At 33.2% G+C, this 26,160-nt stretch overlaps 1 protein-coding gene across 4 annotated transcripts in view; it reads left to right on the top strand.

Moving 5' to 3' along the window:
* Positions 1–26,160, top strand: part of LOC106473842 (mucosa-associated lymphoid tissue lymphoma translocation protein 1-like) — a 52,501-nt gene that overhangs the window by 15,547 nt on the left and 10,794 nt on the right. For all 4 annotated transcript variants that reach the window (XM_013934523.2, XM_022379241.1, XM_022379245.1 and 1 more), the window contains exons 5-11: positions 600–730; positions 8,327–8,467; positions 9,694–9,852; positions 11,850–12,059; positions 18,612–18,801; positions 19,597–19,656; positions 21,259–21,380. In XM_013934523.2, coding sequence (XP_013789977.2) covers positions 600–730; positions 8,327–8,467; positions 9,694–9,852; positions 11,850–12,059; positions 18,612–18,801; positions 19,597–19,656; positions 21,259–21,380 — 1,013 coding nt within the window. The remainder of the gene's footprint in view (positions 1–599; positions 731–8,326; positions 8,468–9,693; positions 9,853–11,849; positions 12,060–18,611; positions 18,802–19,596; positions 19,657–21,258; positions 21,381–26,160) is intronic.

Below are 26,160 nucleotides of genomic sequence, written 5' to 3'. Positions count from 1 at the left end.
TGATGGGGATTTGAACCCGCGACCCTCAGATTGCGAGTCGAGTGTCATAACCACCTGGCCATGCCGGGCCGAGGTTATCTCTAACATGATTCCACTGAAAACAATAGTCTACCACTAGAGGGCTCTAGTTAAGTATGTGGTTTGAAAATAATTGTTGAAAATATTCAAAAGTGTATAATTCCATGATTTTAACCAATAGTGGGACTAAAAAAATAATACTTAAAAGAACTGTTTTTAAAAATAAAAAACAGGCTCTTAAGTCATCCGCATATAGATTATCACAATGAAACAATAGCACTGTTTATTTTCTCATCAGAAGTGTAATGATATAAGAATTTAGCATAAAAATTGTGAAATGTAAGAGTTAGTGTTTAGTCTCTAAGCTGTAGGTACTTACCAGATCCATGGGAAATGTATGTGGAGGAAAAGTTGTAACATCCTTTGTAGGATCCAAGAAACCTACTCTTACAGAGAATCATTAGCTGTTACTATGAGTCTCATTGGTTTTTCCTCTTTATGATTTTTGAAAATTTATACATTTCAGAATTTCGTACAAGAGTTTCAGTGAGTAATACTACAATTTTGTTTTTGTTTTGTAGAATAGAGCACAAAGGAAGTTATTTCTGTCAAGTCTTCAATTACAATAGACAAACTGAAGGTTTTAATAAGGTGATTTCAACACCTGTAGAAGTCAAAGTTAAACCAAAACATCAGTCATTTTACTTCTTTGGTGAGATTGTCCCTGAAGGACTTTTTTGAAATTTAGTAATAGTTCATAACTAAGGTAGCATATTTATATTTTTCATGTCAAAATTTGTAATATTAGATTAAGTATTTGGTAATTGTTTCATTTATAATACTAGTGAAAAATCATTTCAGACTGAAATTTAGTGATTCTAAGTATATAAATATTTTATACATGTTTGTCTTTACTTAAAAAATTGTCTTCCTTCTTTCTGGTCCAAAGGATAAATGTTGCAGTATTGCTATAGTAGTCAATTTATCAGGACATGGAATTAGTAATAAAACAATTGTGTTTCATAAAATTATTGTATATATCATGTATTAAAATAATTTTAAATTCCTCATGCATCTACCTATGAGACTTGCATATTACTAGCCTTGAGCTAACTCCCACCTAAATTAATGTTTAATGTGAACTTCAGTGGTGCATGATGATGTCCTCATGCAATAATAGCCTTCCATCAGTAAGAAATTGACACAACCTTGATGCACAGTAAATCTCCTATACACTTGAACTTGAGATAATTTCATTCTTTCCCTTGACACTGCATTGAACAGACAGTTCAGTTTTCTTGTTTAAGTTCAATTTGATGAGATTGCATTAGTTAACGAAATTTTGGTTTTACTTAGCTTTTTTCAAAAGCTTTGATTTTTTTATCATGATTTCTCAAATGATAGTGACTTGTACTTAGTTCTATGTGATTGATGATGTTATACACACAGGTCTTATTTCTACTATAGCTTCTGGAATCTCGTTAACTATTGGGAACATTGCAGCCTTTGTTCAATGTGTTGTGGATTACCATATGCTTACTGGGCCTCCTACTTCTGTTCTGTCAGCTAACATTCTTTCTCTTCACTCAGGAATGGTCCATTGAACTACATATTTAACCTGATATGCTATGGGTAGTGCCTTACCATTTGAGGAATGACCTTAACCTTCCAATCTCTTTCTAGACTTCATTTTTTGGCTTGTTCCTTTCCTTATCTTTTGCCTGTGTCCTTTAATATTGCTCATTCTTCACTCCATAAACCCCATTCTTGGGGTTTACCTTGACTTTCCTCCTTGCTTGTTATTAGGGTTTATGCTGTTTTCTTCTCTAGCAATTTCTATCTAACACTGAAATGCCTCGTCCCCCTTGCATTTGTGACTCTTTTTTGTCCTGACTTGTAGACATTCTTCCTTTCTAGATTCCCTTTCTTTGTTATCTATTTGGTCTAAGTGTGGATCAGGCTACTTGTTTTCTATTTTGCTCTCTGGTTCTCACTTTCAAGTCTTTGTCTTTTTCTCACCACCCTTCTCTATTCCCTCTAACCTTTGTCTGAAGCAGTTCTTCATGCTCCAGAGGGGTTTTTCTACAGAAGTTTGTTCCCTTCTGTTTTCCAGCTTAGCCTTTTCCACTTCTTCTTCTGCTCTATCCCTCCTTACTTTGTTCCACTACTGTTGGGTCGAGTTGTATTCCTCTTTACTGTACACTTTCCTCCTTCTTGTATACATGGTCTTCATTGTACTCCTTTTCATTACCTGGATTTTTTTGGTGGTGTTAATTTCTCACTGGAGGTTTGGACTGAAGTTGTATGACTTCAGTGCTCATTATCATCCCAAGTTTTTCCTCTTTCTCGACCTTGCCCTTTGAGTCCTGTTCTTGTCCTGTATTGGTCTACCCCTAACTTCCCATTCCAGGTTCCAGGCCTTCCTCTTTTTCTGATCTTCTCACTACCTGATGTCTGGTTTATCACTCTTCTTGTTAGTAACTATCCTGCCACTTACCAGCCCTAAGAGTAATCGTCTCTTCCTCTTCGCCTGCAGTTGGTCTCATTTTGTGCTGACAGTCATTTTTAATTTTATCACCTATGGTCTCTCTCTCTCTCTCCATTTCTCTTCTCTTTGCTCCTCCTCCCATATCCTTTTCTTCTTCTCCTGACCCCATCTATAGTCTTTTTCACCAGGTTTGCAGTTGGCCGTAGTCGATGTGTTGGACACCTTCCTACACATCCCTATTGACCCATCCTTCATACATTTGTATGTTCCATCTATCAGGTTCATGTTTTCCCATTCTCTGCCCTTCTCTTTGACTTAGCTTCAGCCTCTTTTGCATTCATTTGTTTTGTGAGGGCCTTCACTTACCATCTTCAGGGCCTGGGGCTATCTTTTTTTTTCTTGAATTGTTAACTTCTATTGGACCATTCTTGGGTGGTATCTTTATCTCATACATCCTTTCTTTTCTAGGAAGCTACTTGCTTGGGATGGTCAAGATATTCATGTCCTTTCTCGTGCCTACTCAGTATTTGGTAGTTCTGTACATTTTTTTCATTTCTTGTCTCATCCAAACTCAGCCTTCTCCTCTTTGCCTGTGAGCTATAGAATACCTGGTCATCAGGATTTGATCTTTTCATTCTCATCCTACATGAGTGGTTCTTTCATTTTAGGGAATTCTGGTTTTCCTGGAACCCCTTTAGGGTGCATACACTTACACTTCTTCCAGTAAAATTTGCTGATCCAAGGAATACTCTCTCTCATGTTCCATTGGCCTTGATTGTGAACCTCCCCTCTCCTCTACTCAAAGAACTGTTATGGTGGCTGGGCCATGCTAATACTACCTCCATCATTCCCTTAACACCCCCAGACTGGACCGCTATCTCTTCACCAATGCTTCCCTTTCAGGTTGGGGCCCTTCTCTTAATGACAACATGACTTCTGGCATTTGGAAGCAGGACATGCATTCACTCCATATCAATGAGCTTGAACTTCTTGCTGTTTGTCAGGTATGCTCCCATTTCCTGCCCTTACTGCTGAAGCACTTTGTCATGATCTATTCCGACAATTCCACAATTGTTCCTTACATCAACTGTCAAGGGAGCACCAATTTCAGGCCCCTTTGGTTTTGGGCATTCGACCTACTCTTCTAGGCCCATTCACTTTGGGTTCTTCTTGTTTCCAGTCATATGCTGATGGCAGACTGCCTATTGTGGCTAGACCATATTCTACCAAAGGAGTGGTCTTTACACCTTTCATAGATGCCTTTGTCACCTCTCTCAATTTCAAGCTTCCTTTCTTATGGTCTCCTGTTCATCATCCTTTGGCTCTGACTGCCAATGCTCTCAGCCTGGTCTGGTCTCACATTTTTCTCTATGACTCTCCTCCTCTTTACCTCCTCCCTCAGTTTCTCACTTTGATACATGACATTCCTTGTCAAGTCCTACTGGTGGCATCTCTTTGGCCATCTCGGCCTTGGCTTTTTGTTTTTTTTATTAGTGTCCGGACCCAACCTTTCTCTACCCAATGTCCCATATCTATTGCTTCAACCTCACACATCCTTTTTTTTTCATCAAGTGATATCACCTCTCTATCTTTATGTGTGGGATTTGTTTGGTCTGTTCCACATTGGGCAGAACTCTGAACATGTAGAAACTCTTCTTGTTAAACTTCTGTTGCCCTTCTTCTATATTTGTCTATCAACAAAAGTGGTAGGTCTTTTGTCATTGGTCCATCTGCCACTTCTTTTCTCCTGGTTATCTTATTTTGAACCATCTTTCTGTCTTTTTTATTTTTTTAATCTGGCTTTTTGATTATGGTTTGTCGATCTCCACCATTGCTGGTTATCAGGCTCTTCCTGTTTTCATCCCCTCTCCTCTCCATTCTGTTTTGCTCCTTCATCTTGACTGGAATCTTAATGTGGTTTTGCACACGTGCATAATTTGAGTCATTGGCTTCTTGCTCTTTGTACCACCTTTCTCTGAAAACTTATTTCCTCCTCCTCACCTTCGTTAAGATGTATGTGATATTGGTATCCTTTTCCACTGCACTTGTATACTTCTCTACAGACCAATCTTCTCTTCCTAAGATGTCTGCTGCTTGGAAGGTAACCATATTTTCTCTCCTATCTCCCTTCCTTCTATCTCTCACCTATAGATTATTCAGACGCAGATCAGCTTCTGTGTCCTCTTTGAGTCGTTCCATGTTACTTACTACAGACTTCTACCTTTCAGCATCCTTACCATTTATTTGTTCACATCCTTAAACCCTTCTTCTTCGAGGGACCTCTCTCCTTCTACCCTTACTTAATGGGTCTGTCAACTCCTCCAGTTGGTATATTCTTTTCTGAATGTGGATGCTCTCAGGCTATTTCACATTGCTTTGCATCAGATTTGTCACCTATCTCACTCTCTTGCTTCCCACCTTTGCAGGCCCTTTGTTAAGATTCTCCATGTAGGCATGTGGACAACTTTCCACACGTTCGTCACTCATTATCTTCATCATCTGGCTGTTTTGTCTCCTGCAGGATTTCAATTTCCTCAGTTCACTATTCTTCAATCAACCCACCATCTCTGAGATGGGTAAGTATGTTCTCTTTTTTCTTTCCCTCCCTTCTATCAGTCAGGATCACACCAGGTAGCTGGTGTTGCCTCCCAGGGTATGCTTATTTCCAAAATTGCATCAAGCCAGGATAACTGAAAGTGCTCAGTCCATCTGCACTTACTCTAACTGTGCTCACTGTGAGATGGAGTGTTTTGCAATAACAATTGACATACCCTCTTGGTATACAAATTGACTAAGTTGTCTGTTTCAAATTGTACCAATTCCAGGGACTTTCATGAAAAAGGCCACACCAGGAAAGTGACTGCCCACTTCTTTGGCTTGCACTTGCTGGCTTATAGAAGTAAGGCTTTGCAGTCACCCATTGCATTGTCTCCAGTCAGAAACCTGGTGGTCTGAAGGGGATCTGGGAGCTTCTCTGGGTCTCCAATGCAAATCCCCCCCTTCTTCAAGTGGAGCATCAGAGACCCTTGCCACTTACCAGTTCTTAGCTGCTGGGGTGGTGGACCATGGAGAGTCCTCAACAGTTGAGCTTAGCACAATACTGTGAGAAGTAAAGCAGTGGTGACACTATGAGTATAGTATGGGTCACCCCTTCCTTCTGCAGCCATAGTCTGTTGAGTAGTGTCAAGGTGAACACACATTATATGGTCTAATTTTGCCCTAACCACACTACATATGTTGGTTTGCCAACCACTTGTATGCGAGTACTTGGTAGTTCATGTTCCCATTACACCCATCACTGTGAAACTTCAGGCTCTTTCATCTTACTTCCTTTTCATCTTGGGCAAAATATATACCCTGATTGAGATGAAATGCAGTCTCCCACAGGTGTGTGTCCTTATTATTTCTCTGCCATCAGGTGTCACACTCCATGGGCTTCCCTTCAGGCACTATTTAAAGGGATATTATCTTGATAAGTTTTTACACCAGCCCTTCCACCACTTCAGTGTGAGATTCTAGAATTTCTCTGTGAAGAGATAAGTTATTTTCTTGGAAATTAACATTTTCCTATACTGAAAATGTATTTTCAATAGCTACTCACCTTCCCACCTGACCTCTCCACTTCTGATGCACCCTTTTTCTCCTTGCCTCATATAAGAATGAAGTTATCAAGATTGCAAGTGTATAGGGAAAGTTACTGTGCAGAGAAGTTTTGTTGCTTTCCTATTAGTGGAGGGGTTTTATCGCATGATGATATCATCATGCACCAGCATAGTTTAAGTTAAACATGTGAAGTTAGGTGAAACTTAGCTCAAGGCTAGTTGTTTGCAAATCTCATAGGCAGATGCGAGAGGGAAATACCATTTCTATGTGCAGAGTTATCTATCAGCAATAGATTTTCAGTATAGGAAAATGTTAACTTTGATAAAGGTATTAAACATTCATGGATTTCTTTTTTTTAAAAGCAAATAACACTTGTTAAACCAGTCGTATACACAAATATAAAGTAAATTAAAAGTTTTGTAACGTGTGAGATTTTCTAAATTGTTGCTTTTACAATTGTTGAATGGAAATTATTTCAAGTAGATTGTACATGAAGGATGAGCCAACTTAAATGCAGTTTGAATTATATTACCAGTCTGAATGCATGCATACCTGTGAGAATTTGAAATAACCAGAATGGAATGCAAAATGCCACATAACTTAAAAAGGAGTAGGCTGTACCAAAATTCAAAGCATTTTTAAACCATGTCAGTTTTACAATTTCCTGAGATGGTTTTGGTACTCTCACTTTTTTTTTCATGCATCTATACTCTAGCTGCACCTGTTTCTGATTTTACTGCATTAATATCAGCAGAATGCAGAAAGTCAGTCAAATGCAAGCTGTGGAATCACAGGTAAAGTGATAATAGAGCTGAGCAATTAGTAAAACTTGCTAACTGATTAATTGTCACTCTTATTAATCAATTATTCTCACATGAAACTTGGATAGTTGTAATAATTGATAACAATGATAATCGAAAGAAATAATTTTGATTAGTTGGTATTTATTTTCATTACATTAATTGGTTTAGTAACAAATTTCTATCAATTAATTATTTTACCTGACACTTATCTTTCCATGAAAAGGACTATAACATTCTGCCACTCATACTTTTACCTGTGATGGCATTGCGTGATGAATGGTCATAAATTCTGAGTGAACCAAATATGTAGGTGCTTAACACCTAGAACTGAGCAATTAACTCCTTTACTTGATATAACTGATTACCTGTGAGTATCTGATTCTATCAATTTTCGTATAGCAAGATTTTTAAATGGTGTAAAACAAAATGACATAACATTCAAAGCAAGGAGCATTCAGTGTTTCCCCATGGAAACATGAGTAAATTTGCATATCAGAATGTTTAGGACCTCAAGAGCCATTGTAATCAATCCTGAGCAACCTTTTACTTGCAAACTGAAGGCTGTGGTTACGATTAGAATCCTCTGATCCAAAAAGATTATGGTAATGAAACCTGCCATATCTTCTGATCCTCTTAAGAAGATGATAAAGATTTAAAGGTAATGCATACTCATTAGCCTCACCTCACTATCAGTGGTGGTTTTTATAAGAAACATGGTAATAAAAACTGGAATTATAGCATTTGACCACATACCTGTCAAATCTCTCAATGCAGCTCCTATAAACATTTATGCCATGGTCTACTTAAATGCGATCTTTAAAATCATTTTTAATGCATAGCATAAGGTCTGTGATGTGGGACTAAGATTGACCTTGCATGAGCTTGTTACAGTGGAAATTGCAGTTTCAGGCAGTAGGACACAATCATGACTGTCAATTAGATTGACTGTTATTAGATTGACCTTGCATGAGCTTGTTACAATGGAAATTGCAGTTTCAGGCAGTAGGACACAATCATGACTGTCAAAGTGAGTATGGTCAACAATAAAGAAATTAATTTCAAAGGCATCAAGGGATGCAGAACATAATTTTTATAAAGTGCAGTTGACCCTCAGTATTTGATGTCCACAGCAAAAGCCTTCCTTTATTATATCAAAAGCAAAGAACAGGTTGTTTATAGTTTATTTTCTGCCATTTCAGTAAGCTGTTTAACCTTTCTTTGTTTTTATCATCCAGTCAGCCATTTGTTTGAGAAAGTCTGTCAAAAATTCATTTTAGAAAGAATTTTTAGTTGAGATTTTGTTTTTTCATTTTTATTTTCCAAACTTGAGAATGAATTCAGACAATAATATATGCTATACTTTTATGAATACAAATATAATGAGTTACTATTGAATATGATTGTTTTATTCTAGAACTTCCAGAAATCATTGCACATCCAATAAATCCTAGTAATGGTAAGACTTCTCAAGGAAGTAGTCTTTTATTAAACTGTACAGCTTCCAGTAAGTTACCAGTGCACTACCAGTGGTACCGTAATCGAGCTATAATGTCAGGTGAGAAGATTCAAATATATATCATTATATAGAAAGCCTATATGTACAAATATGATGACAAGGAACAAAGAAAGTTTTATTACAAGTTTAACATATTAACAAATCTACAATGTTTCATCAGGTATGAGTAGTTTACCTAAACACAGGAATACATATAGTATGGAATAAAAAGGTTACGTAAATGACTTAATCATTCATGTAAGTGACTTTTTGTTTTTTGAAGTATCTTCCAAACATTTAATAACAATAACAACTTTTGATTGGAGTAAGTTGTGTATCTAGGGCTAAACTGAAAAATCAACTTGGCCATCACTGTAGCCAATATATATATTTTTCTTACATACCTCTTATAAAGATTAGAATTCATTGTTGCATTCATGGGTGTCCTCACTATTAACTATTTTTGGCCATAAACCCAGTAATGTCTCACAAGGCTCAGCCAGCATAGGAGATTTTAGTAAATACATATACTAACAATGTGAACAATATTTGTAATGAAATTATAATATTAAAAAAAGTAATAAAACTAGATATATTAAAGATGGAAAGAGTATACCTTACTTGTGGAACATAAAAATGTTAGCATTCAGTCCTCACTAATGCCAAATATCTGCCTCAACAGTCATCCACACTTGTAGAGATACCTATTAAGTTAACTTTTCAATCTGCATTATACTGAAACTTAATCATTAGCAGTGTTTATATTTTTAAGAAATAGTAATGCTTTAAAACAGCGGTTATGTTTCAAAGATTTAACCTGAAAAATCAGTTTTAACTTTTCATGAAATGATTGTAGAAGAAGTAAAATTAAAGACAAAGTGCAATTTTTACAGCAATTCGGCTAAGAGGAATCCAGTAATTATGCATTGTTCATTAAGCTACTTGACAATTGTGGAAGAAATGTTTCTTTAAACAATATAAATTTGTTTCATTGATATACTTTGCTCAATAATAATGTTTTTGTGCTCTTTTTTACTTTGTTAGCTATTTCTAGTGGAGATCTGGTTATTTTCTGATGTTACTTTTATTTCTAAGTAAAATGTGAAACTACTCCAGTTGGTTTAATGTCTTTAATGAATTATTTTTTCTGATACTTTTCAAATGTTTGGGATATATTTTTGTTTAATATTTGTTACTTATTAGAAAAAACTATAGCACTTTTGGTCCTCTATACTGAATTGGAATGTCTTAGCTGATTCACTTTTAATTTATTCTCATGCTGACAGGGGAAACACGATCAGATCTAGAACTTCGCAACATTTATCCAAAAGATGGAGTACATAAATGGACATATCAGTGTCAAGTTAGCAATGATTGTGGTTCTGTTCTTTCAAAAGAAGTAGTAGTTGAGCTTGATAGTCCTAATGATGATACACCTTATTATGGTAAGCTATTGTTTTTTTTTCTAATGACAGTATTATGGTACATTTTTGCAGTTACTACTATGATTTGTTAACACTTGATGATTCAGATATTGTTGGATAACACAGACAAGGCTATCTGTTATTAAAAGTTCATTTTTGAAAATAATTCTAGTAGATTATTTTCAAGAAGTGAAGAACACGATAAGTAAAAGTCTCTCATTCTTTCTACATATATCTGACACTGCAGAGTTTAGGCTTTGATGAGATGTATAAAGATGTTAATCATAGATGCACTACCTGAAGGAAGGTGAATAGATTTACTTTCCAACAATTTACTGCTTTTCTAATATAAATATATATATATATAGAGAGAGACTCTTGTGGCTTTTCAGGTTAAGTGAAGCAGACTATTATTCAAAATTTAGAGCTTTGTAAATAAAATTTATCTAGCCTACTTTAAAGGCAAAGGATTAAGTTTTTTAAGTTATGACTATACTAACTATAGAGCTGGGTAACTAACTTGATTAATTGATTACCTATAAGCATTTATTACATTGATTAGTGTCATATAAAATAACTTGATTGAAGTTATGATTAATTTAATTAATATCATGAAAATAATCAACTAATTAAATTAGTTTTTCTGATTTTTACTATTTTCCATTATATCAATTATCCAAGTCTTGTGGAAATCATAGAATAGTTCAATGTAATCAGTTAATGAGCTGGACAGTTAATTGACTATCAAAATCCACTTATCTCTACAGCAATCTATACTAAAGAAGTTGCTAACTGATAAAGTTCATATATGAAAGGATGGTAATTTCATTTGTAGTAAGTGCTACAAGAACATGTATAAAAATAGTTTGTGACCTGAAAATTTTATTTGTTTGAAAATGAGTTGAAGAAGCAAAACATATGTTTTTACAAGGTTCACAGATACTTTATTTTAATTTCACAGAAACTTTATGCTGATTTTTTATTTTACTTCCATACTTTTATGTCCTTGTGTATAGCTACTGCAGACTTGACCTTCCTCTTCAAGACTGAACAGGATGAGCCTAAGAACTAATTTATTTATAAAAGCCATAAATCACTAACATTTCTTTATAGTGAAAAAGGATGGGAAGATAAGATAATTTGGCATAAAGATTATCCTCTGTTTTGTTTCATGGAAAATAAAAGGGTGATAAACTTAAATAATAGAGTATTTAAAAGTCACTGGAACATAAAATATTTTTTGTTGTAAAATTTATGCATATTTATGAAGTATCATTTCAAGTAATGTTTAAGCTTCTGTATTTTTCAGAATACTTGCTAGTTAATTAAATGAAAATTTGAAATTGAAGAGCATACATTTCAAAGATGATTTACTGCTAAGGGAGTAAAAGTTTAAAGTGAATAACAAAATTTGATTTGCTTTTTAAATGAATCTTAAAGTTAGCTTAATTTGTCTTCATTTCAGGACCAGTAGTTTAGTTTATCTTCATAATGTTTAGATACCATATATTTCTTAAGTTCAGTCTTCTCAGTTTTTGAGTTATTAGGGTTCTGCCCCTAAGTGATCTGAATTGTTTATGTATTTGTATTTCTGTCTCTCTTAATAAGTTTGAGCCAAATATGGCCTAGTGGTTAGTAAGCCAGGCTGCAGATTGAAAGGTCCAAGATTCAATAAATTTAAGCTATGAGAACATCATAAAAATAACAGTCAGTTGTTCAGTTTTGTTAAAAGTGTCTGCTCCAGTGGTGAGTACTTCTGACTGATTTTCTTCCCTCTGGTCAGCTGTTCAAAATTGTTAAATCTATGTCTGGACCTTGAACTAGGCTTAAAGGATCTGGCTTAGCTTTCTAGTCCATAAGGTGCCATTCAGGATGAAAATTTCAAGCACCTTTATTAATTTTTATTAAAAATAAATCAGATATTCAAAAGTGTACATAGTCTTTTTATAATTTACAATAGATCTCTAGCTAATACAAAGCTCATTCTGATATATATGTATTTTGTCTCTCTTTTGAAGCTGTTGACAAGATAGCACTTCTTATTGCTAATGCAAACTATATGGATAACATTTGGAAACCTGTTCCAGCTAGTATAGCTGATGTACGAGAAATGTCAGATCTCCTGACCAAGGCCGGTTTCCGTATTTTTGCATTCCAAAACCTAACACTGGATGAGATGAAAAATGCTGTATCTTTGTTTTGCAGTCAATTACGTAAGGGTGTGTATGGTAAGTTGTCCTTTTTTATGTTATAAACCTTTTAAAATATAATGTTATAGAATTATCAAATAAAAAGTAACAGTTTATTTGGAATGATAAGAGTACTAATTCTTTGTGTTTATATTTACTAATAGACTGTATATTTATTATTTTATAAATTAATTATTAGTAATATTTTTTTTGTAATGTTGTGTATACAAACAAAGTTACCCTGCAATGCTGGGTTTGAAACATAATTGTATAAATGGAGCATAGGCTACTCCTTCTGTTATTTTGTGCTTTAACACATGAAGCCTTATTTTCAACAGTAAATTGGTAAAATTTAAATGAGTACTAATTTAAGAATGTTTATCTAGCTACTTACCTGTCTAAACTCTGTCTTTGGAGAGTCCGCCAGAGTTCCTCTACCACATTTCAGCTAATTCCTCATATTTACTTGTAACAGAATACAGACAAATTAACAACTGTATATACAGATTGGGGCAAAAGTGAATATGCAATTGTTTTACTTATAACATAGTTTAATTTCTAACATCTTACTCAGAAACAAACAATAATTAAGTTGGTTTCACTTGTATTCTTAATGGTTAATTTAGGGACAACCAGATAAAACCAACTACACCAACTGTATAATAACTTTTGCCCCTCCCTGTATATAAATATTTTGTAACAACAACTACTATTATATATTCTTGACTTGGTAACATTTACATTGTCAAATATTAGAAAAAATAATGTACACATTATATGTAATATCATTATGTTTTTGTTCAATATTCACACAAAGGACTACATAAATAACATCATGACCTTTTGGTAGGTGTATAATATTGAAAAATTTTTGGAAGCCTATGCACACTGATACATATATATTGTAATAAAGATAATCACAGTTATGTTAACTTCAACTGATAAAGAAATGAAAATGTAATACAACAACACTTCCTTACCTTGGATGATATTTTTTAATTTTTTCAAAAAACCAGACCAAAAACAAAACAAATCATCAAACATAAAAAGGCAAAATGAAGATACAACAATATGGAAGAGAAAAAATATGCCTTAATAAGAGAGATATCTGCATAACTGCAAAATGAAATCACACAGTTGTGTTTGGGATACACCATGAGCAAGACTTAACTTTTACTAGCTGATGTACCTGTTCAACCCACATGTAAGGCATAGGGGAGGACAGATCTGAATGGTGACTCCTCTCTATGTCACTCCCTTGTGAACCCTAAAGATTTGGTGATATTCGATCTAGTAGTTTGCCAGTTGGAAATGGGAACACATGAACACTTTTGTCAAATAAAACCTTTATTCACAAACCTAATAATGTAAATAAAAATAGAACTGAAAGGGTTGGGAATATATATGGCTGTTCAAGCTTACAATGTCCAAAACCTGGAACTACCATTCACCTGCTGAGTTGGGTATGGGAAAATAATTGTTCCTCAATAAAAAAACAAGCAGATATACATAACAAATGGACAACTGAGGGTGATAAATAAACTTTATTTTCTGAAGTTGGCATTCAAACTCCCAAAATATTATCATACCTCTATAAATAACGTAATGAAATTTGTATTGTCCGGGTTGATGGTGAGTGTATTCAGAAGAATGAAAAATGAAACTTACCTAGCTAAATTCTAAAAAAAGTAGTAATGCATCCTTCTCACTTCCTCAACAATAGGCAGTTAAATTAAATGTATGAATGATATTAAATAATCAGCATGTATGTGCTTGTTATCAAAAGTGAACCTGACATGTAGTGAGCATCAAGAAGGGATGGTGTAATTAAAGTAGCTTATATTTTACTGAAAAAATTCATTTGACTGATATGTTTAATAAGTTGAAAAAGAGGGTTTCAGGACATGCTACTCACCTCTTCACAGAACAGACGGCTAATATCTCATGACACAATCAAAAACTGTTTTTAACGTGTTCTAGACTATGATACAATCAACATTAGACTATACCTGTCCAATAAGAAGGTGACACATCCTCCATGCATGGGAATCTTGTTGAGCATTTTGTGGACTGCATTTTTCAGCATATAAGACGAGACTTTTTTCGCAGTCTGCCCAAGCCTTGACTTATCTAAGGATTAGTCATCAAAATTTGTCAGTGTTTCATAAGATAAATGTTTGGTTTTTTTTGTTTTTTTTCAGCTGTGAAGATTATCATATGATCTGCTCAATGCAGCATGCTTAATTAACCATTCAACAACAAACCCACACCCTTAAAAAAGCCCATCTTACCTCACAATGCCTCCCACTAAGTCCTACACAAAAGCATTCAAGCTGGATGTCGTGAAATTTGTAGAAGAAAATGGCAGGAATATGGTCACTCACTGTAAGTACAGTGTGAGCAAAAAATGTGTTCAAAACTGGCACAAGTAGAAAGATGCTCTATGCACGACGAAGAAAACTAAGAAAGCAACTCGCAGGTATAAGGCTAGATGGACAATATTCAAGACAAATTCTGTCTTTCGGTTATTGTTTCATGTGTGTAATAAACGAAATAAAATAATTTTAACTCATTATATTTTTATTTCATATTCTCCGTTATTTAACTGACTTTTGTTATCATCAAATTTCTGCACATTTCCCACCATATTTCTTCCATTGGCATACAGTATACAACACAGTGGTACCTTATTTGATTTGTCCTCGTCTTATACTCCAATTTGGCTTATATATGAATTAAGGTTGATAAAATTAAAAATTTGACTTATACCTCACATCAACTTATATGTTTAAAAATACAGTATATCAAGAGCGCATTCTTTTCCTTGGCACTGCAGCGTTCACTCGGGTACTTTTTATTCAAAATTACAATTTTTTTAGCATTACTCAAATTACATTTAACTTTCAGTTACCAATTCCATTTATCATTTTTATAACTCATTTTATTGATTTGTACTCAAGAAGAAAAAAAAGCTTTGTGAATTGTCTCAACTATGAATTTGCATATACATGTGTCTGACACATTCCAATACCCAGATACTCCTTAACAGGAGTAGTCTTATACTGTTTCATTGGCAACTGGAGGCACTTAGACAGAAATATTGTGGTCCAAGTGGTTTGTTCCATTTGACTTTCTTTGTCTCGGATTCAGATTTCCCAACCTTCTGCTTCTGTTGGTTTTTGCTGAGCCTGCCTCATGTTTTGATGATTTTAACCTGCTGTTCCCACCACCTGTTTTTCCTTTTGGTTCCTGTCTCCCTGATGAAGATCAAGTAATCCAACTTTCATCCTTTTCTGCTTTGATATGACAGGTATGTGACATTCTTTCTCTTTTTACAGTTCCTCTTTCTCTGATTATCTTCTCTTTACTGCATCAGTTATATTTTTGTGTTCATACCAATTTCATTTTTGTCTCATCTTGTTGACTCCTTATTGTCATAATCTCTTTCAGGCCTTGAGAATTTTATTCTATGCATAAGATCAAGATTCTTCTCCTTACATAAAGCTTCAATTCCTTGAGTCGTTTCTTCCAGTTTGGGGATCTCCCTTACCTACTTTGTCTCTCTCTCTTTCTTGTTCTCAGCCCATTTGTCTTTTTTTGCTCAGCCTCTTGTCTGTCTGTTCACATTTCACCTTCTTTCTAAGGCTTCACATCATGACTCCAGCAACTGTACTGAGGAAAAATCATACCTACCCGTTCTCCATCTTGGCCTTGATTTCTTCTTGTGCAGAGTTTCAGTTAACTAGGTTTCTTTGTTTTTGGGATTTACTTGGTTAGGTAGTCTTACTTATTTCAGGGAATTTTAACTGGCACCCTTCCTTTAAGATGTGGCTTTTAAGGGAGTTCCTTGTATGATGGAAACCCTAACTGAGGCAGCTCATCAGCAGTCATTTCTAATAACTTTTGTTTCCCATTATCTCTGTCCATGGGGCTTCAGCAGATTTCTTGTTTTTAAAGGAAGTTCATAGGGTTGTCTCACACGTTTTTTGCTATGAGATTCTTCTTTTCATGACTTATTTCTTTCCGTTTTGACCAGTTGAGTTAAACAACTTGTCCAGCTTTTCTGTTCCTCATGAGAGATGATAGCTTTCATTTTTTTCATGTCATCACCCATTAAGTTTGTTAGTTCATGGCTTCTCTTACTGTCCCCTAGATGAGATCTTGCAGGTGCGATTGTGGGTGACCCATGACATCTTTGTCACACTACATACACCACATCATGGTTTCGTCTCTCTCTCCAGTCATCATTCTACAATCTTTCTAGAGGCTCCAGACTGTCCCCAGTGCTAAGGACCAGACCATCCCTGCACCTGCATATTCTTGTAAGTATATCACATATTTCTTGTGTACTATATGGTTTGAAATATTGAGCCACACTTAATGTGCATGGTCTGCCACCTCCAGAGATATACAAAATGTTTGACCACCCTTCACATTCGACCCATCTTTGTAACACTAGCATGAAGCAGGATGTTCTTTTGACAGATCCCTTCTGCATTATCATTTGTACTGAATGAAGAGGAGACTCTGTTTGGATATGGTATTCATCTAGTTCTCCCCTCCCCTATAGTTGGAGACACACTCCATAAGTTTTCCGTTACTGTCACTATATTTTCCAAAAAGAACTTTCTTTTTATTTCTTTTTCTACACAAGTCCATCCACAGTCTTCTCAATGTGGGATCCTAGCTGTCTGTTCTGTGTGTGTCTCTTTTGCATCATCGAGAATAAGCTAATAGTATACATTAAGTGCTCAAGGGCAGTGTTTGCACATTGAGGATGTATCACCCTGTTATTTGTGGAGGGCTATAATCTAATGCTTCATTGCATCATAGACTGTCACAGTGTACTTTATTGAATGTAGGGATGGGAGTTGCATTCAGAGGCTAGGGGCATTTGCAAAAACTTTTCAGCAGTGTTACAAAGTATTAGCTATCTGTTCTGTGAAGAGGTATCTGAAATACATTTTTAGGTAAGGAAAATGTTGCACTTTGGATTTGGTTCATTTAAAAAAATAATCATGTATGAATAAGATGTTTGATTTTCAAATGTTTCATTTCAATTTAATGTTCTATACATTTTCATAAACTTAAAATACTATCTTCAATTATTCAACCATTAAAAGACCTTGATTGTCTGTTAATCCATACAAAAAAAACTAAATTTCTGAAATAAAACAGTTTTTCAGCTTCATTATTAAAAATACTGAAGACGTATGGTATACTTATTCAAGCTGATGTATTATTTGAATTGTTCTGTTTAGATCATGTAGTGCTTGGCATTATCTACAGCTAAAAAATACTGCTTACTCTAGAAAACATTTATTTACCAATATTTCACTACTAGAGTTTTATCAGGACTTAAAAGAAACATAAAAGATATAATTTGTTTATTTAGCTTTTAGATACACTCATATGTTATTAGCAAAGAACTGTAAAGTTTACTTTACATAAATTTATTTGAATTAGCTTATTTCTTATTAGTCTTATAAAAACAGATAATGATCTTATCATTTTGATATATAATAATGAATAAATGCTTTTAGGATTCTTCCAAGTTATTAAAGATTAATAGTGGCAGCTTAGCTTTACTAGAAATGTAGTTTTAGTTGACAAAACTACAGTATGTTACGAAAGTGTTGCATTATAGAAAAAGCTACTATAAATTTTCTCTAACCAACTATTGTTGCACTATTGATTGTTCAGTGATTTTATGCATAACTTCTTTTTATTAATCCTTGGCAGCAGACAACCCTGATTTGGTATGGTGCCTATATATGCTAGACCCGGAAAGCAGCGTTAAGTTTTTGTTGAAGCAGTATAATTAGTAATGGTGGTGTGCATTATGATAAAAGACTGTTTGGTTTAGATATTAGAGATTAATTTATTTTTGTGCGTGAATATTTTATTATTCTTCAGTTTTTGCTATAATAAGAGTTAAAAGCAGATGACTGTAGGAAGTTTTGTTAATAATTCATTGATGTTGAGAATATTGAACGTCACATGCAATGTATTGATGTCAGCGTGAGTGCACTTTGACAAAAGGAACAGAGGATCTTCAGAAGAAAGAAGACAAAACAATTATGATAACTTGCACCACAATTATAAGTGAATTACAGAGAGTACTAGTGCAATAGAAATAGAGAAGATAGTTCAACTTGTCGACTGAAATTCTAAAGTAATTGAATAGGCCTAAGTGGATATTTGACAAGAAAGAGAGAACTACATGTATAGTGTTTATGATATGCCCATAATATTTATAGTGTTGAATAACTTATTGTACATACGTTAACTTGTTATGAATATATATATTATTTTGAAAACTGAAGTGTGTGCTGTTTATTCATCATTGAATTTATTGCTAATAAGTTACAGACACCTACTGAAAAAGAATCCTAAGCCCAACAACAACACAATATACATTTATACTATTAAGAAATATAACTAAAAGTATTTTATTTTGACAACTGGCAAAAAAGGAGAATCTATATTTTTAAATTCTGACATTGTGAAATACTGTTTTCAACAATGTGTAAAAATAATTATTTTTGTAGTACTTCTTCAACTTTACTGATTATTTGCTATTTTTCCTAGGATTATTCTTCTATGTAGGACATGGATTTGAACACTACAAACAAAACTTCCTTGTACCAGTTGATTCATCTTGTAACATGAATCCCAGTGAAAACTTGTGTGCTCAATTTGTTGCAGAATGTATGGTAGAAAAGAACACTGCTCTCAATGTATTACTTTTGGATACATGCCGCTTCCAACTGCCAAATAGGTGTGTAAAATAACAGAAATAATAATATAAATAAGTCAAATTGACAAATAAATGAAATAATCCAACTTAAAAAATGCAGAATTTAAAAACTAATTTTCTGAAGCCAGCATATTACATGTTAATGTTCTTATGAAACAGTAGGTATTGTTTAATATATATAATTTAAAAACTGTGGTGTAATACTATTCCTTTTTACTCATTTTAGCTATTAAAATGTAGTAAATCAATATTAGTTTTATTTAATGGTATATTCAAGTGAATGTTTGTTGTAATGAAAACAGCAGATCATCCAACAATTGTATAGATATATATATGTATATAATTTCATGGGAATCTATCCTCTATTATACTGTCCTGAAAAATTAGGAACCATCTATTCAGGACACTTGTAACGAAGTTTCTTACCTATTTACCAAACCTTAGGTTTTTTTTTTCTGTTTAAGTGTGTTCATAAAGTTAAACGACTTTTTATTCATTTATAACTTTCCTTGAAACAATGCAGTTTTTTTTATGGTATATAATACTTATTGCTGGCAAAGCATGGTCTGTTTATCAGTAGTTTGTGTGACATTACATCAAAATAAGATATGGATATCGATTCATCATTATGCTATGAATGTTTTGTTTCTGAATTTACTGTATTTGTTATAAAATATATTGTTCAATTTACTGGAAAGTATGTTAAGATCACTTCACTTTTAACCCATTTGAAAAATGTTAAGTATGACAAAAGAAAAATACTATGGAAATATTTATGATACAGTTTTATGTGTTCCTTGCCATTATATGATACAGTAATCCTGAAAAAATATACATCTCTGAAGGGATGAGAAATACCATTTATGGATTTTCCACGTAAGTACACCATGATTTTTCTATTAACCTTAAATACATTGTCTTCTTTCAACTTGATTTAGAATATTTGGTTTTGAAATACTTTTATAATTATTCCAATTTCTGGTTCAGCTGCTTTGCATTTTAAATTATTCTTTTGTTAAACTTTTTTATACTTTTTAGTCAAAATAAGTTGATAATACAAATAAGGCTTAAAAATCAAAATTGTGATAAAGTTGTGTGATTTTAGTTATTTAAAAACATTATTTTGAATATAGAATGAATATGACTAGATCTGTCTTATATATTCTAAATCTTGTATATGTATAGCTGGATTAAGAAAAAAAAAATATATATATATATAAATTCAGATCTGCAATGATTATGGCTAAGTTTGTCAACTGCACTCCAAATTTGGGTTGATTATGACCAGATTTGCCAAGCACACTTCTCTTACATACTGAAATTTTAATGAATAAAGAAATGAAATTCTGGTATGCACAGAAATGTTTTTAGAGCAACCAATAAATAGAGAATTTGCATTGCAGTGCATTAATTTTTAAATATGAAAAATAATGAAACAAATATAAAAAAAAAGATTAAAACCGTAACCATGTAATGATTAAACAATTATCTATTATACCAAAGTCTGACAAATAAGTCTTTTATCAGTTACCACGGCTGACTTTGACACAGTAATAAAATAGTTCGATATAATAGCAGCAAATGATCTTGGGTTTATGGTCCTTTTGGATTCGTACAACTGCAAATGTGATGATCTTCTGACGATGATATTCAAGATTAAATTAACTCCTTTCTTGTACAACCATCCATGACTTGCATACAATTTTCTTGGACTACTATTTCCCACATCAATTGTCTGTATCTATAAATCTCATTTGCATTAGATCAACATAACAGTGACACCTAGTGCAATATATTACAACCAATCCAAACAAAACAAAAGTTATAATATAATGGTAACAAGATCTAATGTAAATATGATCATATTGGGTAAATGAATGTTCAGATTTAGGTTTTTATAGAGGAAGTTTTTTATTCCATATCTGCTTGTAAGCTCCATAGCTTTTCAGTAGATTAAAACAAGAGTGTGATGATTATATATATTCCTATTTTGTGCATCGCAGACTTTATTTAAAATTAGTATATCATTTTTCAAAAAACAAAGATTTCAAATAGTAGTTAAGACTTGGTGTAAGATTTGCATGTATGCCTCTATTTTAATAAATATTGAAATGATAACCATAAATATTGTGTAGTACTTACTTATATACCTGTAACTTGAGATGTACTTTATTTTTGTCTTCTTTGTCATATGTATAAGTTGTTTCTTAGGTTAAAAATGAGTATGGTTTTCTAGTTAAACTACTGTATGCTTCATGTTACTAGGTAAAAAATAGACATGCAAAAAATTGTATTGGTCAGTCAGATTAGTAGATACATTTTTTTCATGTGAAAGAAAAAAACGTGGATCAAAAGGCATCTTTTTTCTACTAATTTAGGGTACTGTGGAATGTATATAGCCCAGTGATTCTAAAACTACTGAACTGTGTATTTTTTTTACACAAAACATATGTTTTATGTCATTATATTTATATTTAGCGGTTCTAATCATTATTCATGTGAAGTCAGAGGAGAAAAAAATGGCAAATATGTCAAATATTTGAAGAAATATCTTCTCCAAAAAGAGCCAATATATGGGATACTGTTAAAAGTTCAAGAAGGTCAGTTAAAAGTTAATTTATATGTGTATAAAGCAAGTTATATTAAAAGTGAATGAGTCCCATCAATCTACTAACATACTGTACATTTTGTAACGTTTTTACTGTATTTGAGTTAAATATATAGGCCCCTAGTATTTATTGTATTCTGCCATTAACCTTCAGTGTTTATGAAATGAGAAACAGTAAAACAAACAAAACTATGCCATAGTCATTCTTCCCATAAAAAGAAATTCAACATTGAATTTTTATGATGCTTGTATCTTTTCTTGTGTTTAAGTTTTTATGCTCTTACTGTAAATATATGCAAAAGAGAGACTGTTATTCATTGAATCCGAACTGTTAATTTTATTAGATTTTATTTATTACAAAGTTTGAAATAGAGGTTACATTTGGCAAACTACCAACCAAATGTTGAAAATTTAAGTTAAAGTTTAAAAATTTAAATTTATGATTATAAAATTACCAAGTGAATATGTCATTTTCTTTTAAATGAAATAAATATTAAATGAGATACCAAGTGCAATATTTCATAAATACATTAAAAGTGTATTAAATGTCTGAATAATGAAATTGAAACATTTTGATGCATTTTAACATTAGTGACTTTTTTATGGAAAGCCTAACTGTTCTTTAACAAACTTAAAACCCTTACATAGTGGTCTGATATGAGCAAAGGACCATACAACAGGCAAGGATTGTGAAAATAATTTCAAAAGTGTAAACCACTTCTTTTCAGTTCCAGATAATAAAAGCATGGATTGAATATTATACATGACACTGTCCTTAACACCATAAAACTACAAAATATCAAACAGCCTACCATTATAATATTTCACTTGTTTCAGTTAAAAATTGTTAATTACATTACATGAACTTTGACTGTAGCAATTGAAAGTATAGACAATGCAGGCAGTCTCTCCTCTGACACTGTTGAGCACAGGTAGTTCTTTATCAAAGACAGTTTAGTGAAAGATGGTTCAGTGCTTGCAACTGTAATTGGAATTGTAAGCAATACTTGCAGTCCAATTTGGATGTTTGGGAATGCTATGCTCAAGTCTTTCTGTACCAGGTACTGCAACACTTGAAACCGAGAGATCAAATCATCAGGTAAAAGATGAGTAAGTATAGCTATTTCTTGGGCCATGTATGAGCCATCTATGTCCCCAAGAAATCAAGCCAGCTCATCTCTTGCTTGTTTGAGTTTTTTGTCACTTCCAGATGTTTTTACATGGAACACAGAACCAAAATTCAAATGCAAAAAATCGAAGCATTCCTAAATTTCCATCAGAACATTATCTAATAGGCCATTAAAAAAAACAACTTCAATTTTTTTCCTGAGCACTTAAGATTCATCCTCAGAAAGCTTTCCTGGCAGGTGTTTTTTGATGAAAAAGTAGGATCAATGTCCAGCTGTTGAGCTAATACCTTTGCTTTCTTCATTGCTTTGCTGAAGCTATTTTTTCAATAATCCAACAATTGTTTCATTATTGCTGATACCACATCTGTTGAATTTGTCAGATATAAATTGGGGGACTGTAAAATCACTGTCACGTGATTGTTGGTGCTAAGAACTTCATTCGACACAACCAGGCCTAAAATAAAGGAAAACAATTCCAGTGCTTTCACAAAGCCTGTGATCTCAGACAGGGTTTCACCGTCACAGTTGCTACTTTCAAATACTTTGAGCAAAGCATTTAATAATTCAGGCAGTTTTTCACAGACTGCCTTTGACGCTTCAGCACAAGCAATCCAGCATGTCTCAGAATGTGCTTCAGTGTGTAACATTTCAGGTGCTTAATGAGGATATCCCAATGTTTAATGGACCCTAAAAAGATCTTGCAGAGATGCTGCAGTACTCCAAAGAAATTCTTTGCTTCTATGAATGATTCTGCTGCATATTACAATGCAAGATTCCAGTTATGGGAACAGCAGGGCACATACATTGCATGTTCATTGACCTATCCTATTCTTGCTTGAATTTCTTGGTGGGGTCCTCTCATGTTAGCCCTGTTGTTTTAACACTGACCTCTGCAGTCTTCAAATTCTATTTCATGCTGAGTATATCAGTTTAGTAGCAAATCAGCCAAAGACTCCTCCATTGTATTTTCAATATGCAGAAACTCCAGAAATCTCTCCTGCGCATCAATTTGGCTTCCAGTAATTTTAATATATCTAATCATTATTGATGTTGCTCCTTGTGAGAAATATCTGTAGTGCACTCCATCAGTGCACTGTAGTCCTGGGCTTTCTGTATTTTGTCCCAAATCTTTCCTGTCGCAGCCTCAGCAAACAACTTCAAAAATTCGTTTTGGTTATCTTTGCTTAAGTAATGAACACTAGTGCCTTGCTGTACACATTGCAAATGATTAGCTATGACAAAGTCATACTTAGATAACAGTTCAACAGTTTAAAAATATTTCCATTGTTCACTGTGTACAGGTGGTCTTCTGAACCACAAAAGGCTAGATTTTGTGATACTAAATATAAAACACAGTCCAGAATTCTAAAAAGCCATTGTTCCCTTTCCTTGTTTAGCTTTTCTTGAAAATTTATGTCTATTGTAGTTTCATTTTGTAACTCGATTTCTAGGTTTTTACATTAGTAGTAATTCTGGTAAGCTTTATGTTGAAATAATTTTTGTGATAATTTTTGCCAGTTGGAGAAACCTCAAGTAAACACTTCCCTATCCTCACCAAACAGCTTACAGCAAAAATAAAATACAGAATCTACAGATTTATGTTTTAAAATTCATATTTGAAATGTTCACTAATTTTCTAAATATATTCTAATTTAACATCCACTCCACAAGTCTTAGAACATAAAGCATGTACAAATCGATTTTGCTGGAGGCTAAAGTTTCTCCACTGCTCATACCAGACTATTGTCCACAGGAACCCGTTGATGGTAAATACCAGGAAAGAAAAATAAAATATTAAAATTAAATTATCAGTGAAAAGTAAAACATGAAACTACGCATATGAATCAAAGACAATATTTTAAGACTATTCTATGAAGGTAAGTACATATTTTCATTTCGTAATTTTAAATATTTCATTGCTCTGTACTTTGATGATAATAACTAGAGTTAGTGATATAGTAGAGAATATGGAAAATAAAATATAAACATTTATCATAAAAAACTTGATATAAATTTAGAAACTGTAAGATAATAAAGAGTAATTTTATACTCAACATGGAAATTGCCTTGCTGGTGAAGTGTTCAGAGTCTGAATGCAAATAACTACATTAAATAACGAATTTTTAGAAGAAATAGAAAAAGTAAAAAATTAAATGTTTTATTTTTCTGAAACTTCATACTTTTAAAAAAGTTCTTGTTAAATTTCAAACAATTTCATCCAGTACTTTTATTTTTGAAATGAAATATAACAATAGCATTGTTAGGTCCTTACAATATAAGGACCCGATAGCCATAGGGTTAAGCTGCACAGGTTTTTGTTTCCCAGTTTCAAATCTTAGTTATTTTGTAGAAAAGTCTGGTGAAGTAGTTAGATTATAAAATTCACATAAAGCTGACTGACTGAATACAACATTTATAGCACACGATTCAGTACCTTGTATTTGCTGCTGTTGTACATTGCCAAAATCAGTCTTTCCTTCAGCTCAACTGCAGTTGATTTTTCATGCTAGGAGGTTGGCAGTTCCCCTGCTGCACTGCTTTCATTGTTGTTAGCCCACTATTGAACCATTCACCATATAATGTTTTAGCATTTTCTGCTTTTTTGTTGTGAATTTTCCAAATGTCTTTTCTCTTCTTTCCTCTTAAAACAACCTGACTTGTGTTTTGGTGGAATATTTGATATACATTATGTATTATGCCTACCACAACTGAAGAAACTCACACTTTCACCAAGCTCTGTTGTTTGTTTTTTCTTAATGAGGCAATTCTATTATGTAAAACAGGGGTGTTATATATAGGAGTTTGCACAGAGAATTCAAGTTGACTGGTAGACCTATTTGATTTTTTCAACAAGTATTTATGACGATATATACAAGTTGCTAATTGTTTGTTATAATCTTTATGAACAGCAACTGTAAAAGAAATGCACCCTCCATCCCACAGTAAATTGAACAGTCTATTTTTTATTTAATCAACACAGCTGAGTCCCGCCTACATATATATAACACTTAGCTCTGATGTATATTTTGACTGACAGTACAACTTTGCCAAGGGTTACTACTTGAAGAACTTAATAAAAAATTGTTATGACCTGGGCTCAGTCACATCCTTCTTTCCAGCTCTGTTGTACCTCATGTTTCGTTCCAAGTACATGGCTGTTTTACTTTGAGATTGTGTACTAATCCATGGTAGAACTTGAAGCTACTTTTATGAACCAACTTTTTGATTGGAGCTGAGGCTACTGTTGAAGCTGCTATTGTGACAGAGAATTGATGTCACAATTTTCTAGTTTTGCTAGCAAAGGGAAAACTTAATAAAAGAATAAAATAAAAATTTTAGGAATGGAAGGATTTAAATAAGTAAATCAGTTAAAATTTAGGAAAACTTTATGGAGATAATTCTTGTGTAGCTTTCTGCAGAAATGTTAAACACACATTTGATTTGTTATTTCTCTTTGAAATCTTTGAACTTAGTATAATTTACTTATTATTAATCAACACTACACTTTTTTATGTGAATGTTAAAAATGCACTGTTGTGTAAACATTAGTTATCTTGTTTTTTTCTAATGATAGAGAACTACTGACATAAGTCCTGAGAAAAATTTATGTTGTATATTTACAACATTGTTTTCATTAGCAGT

This window comes from Limulus polyphemus, unplaced genomic scaffold, assembly GCF_000517525.1.
Source record: "Limulus polyphemus unplaced genomic scaffold, Limulus_polyphemus-2.1.2 Scaffold134, whole genome shotgun sequence".
In the NCBI taxonomy this organism is placed as follows: Eukaryota; Metazoa; Arthropoda; class Merostomata; order Xiphosura; family Limulidae; genus Limulus; species Limulus polyphemus.
Note: the sequence above shows the minus strand (reverse complement) of the source record. Positions and strands in the feature narration are given on the sequence as shown.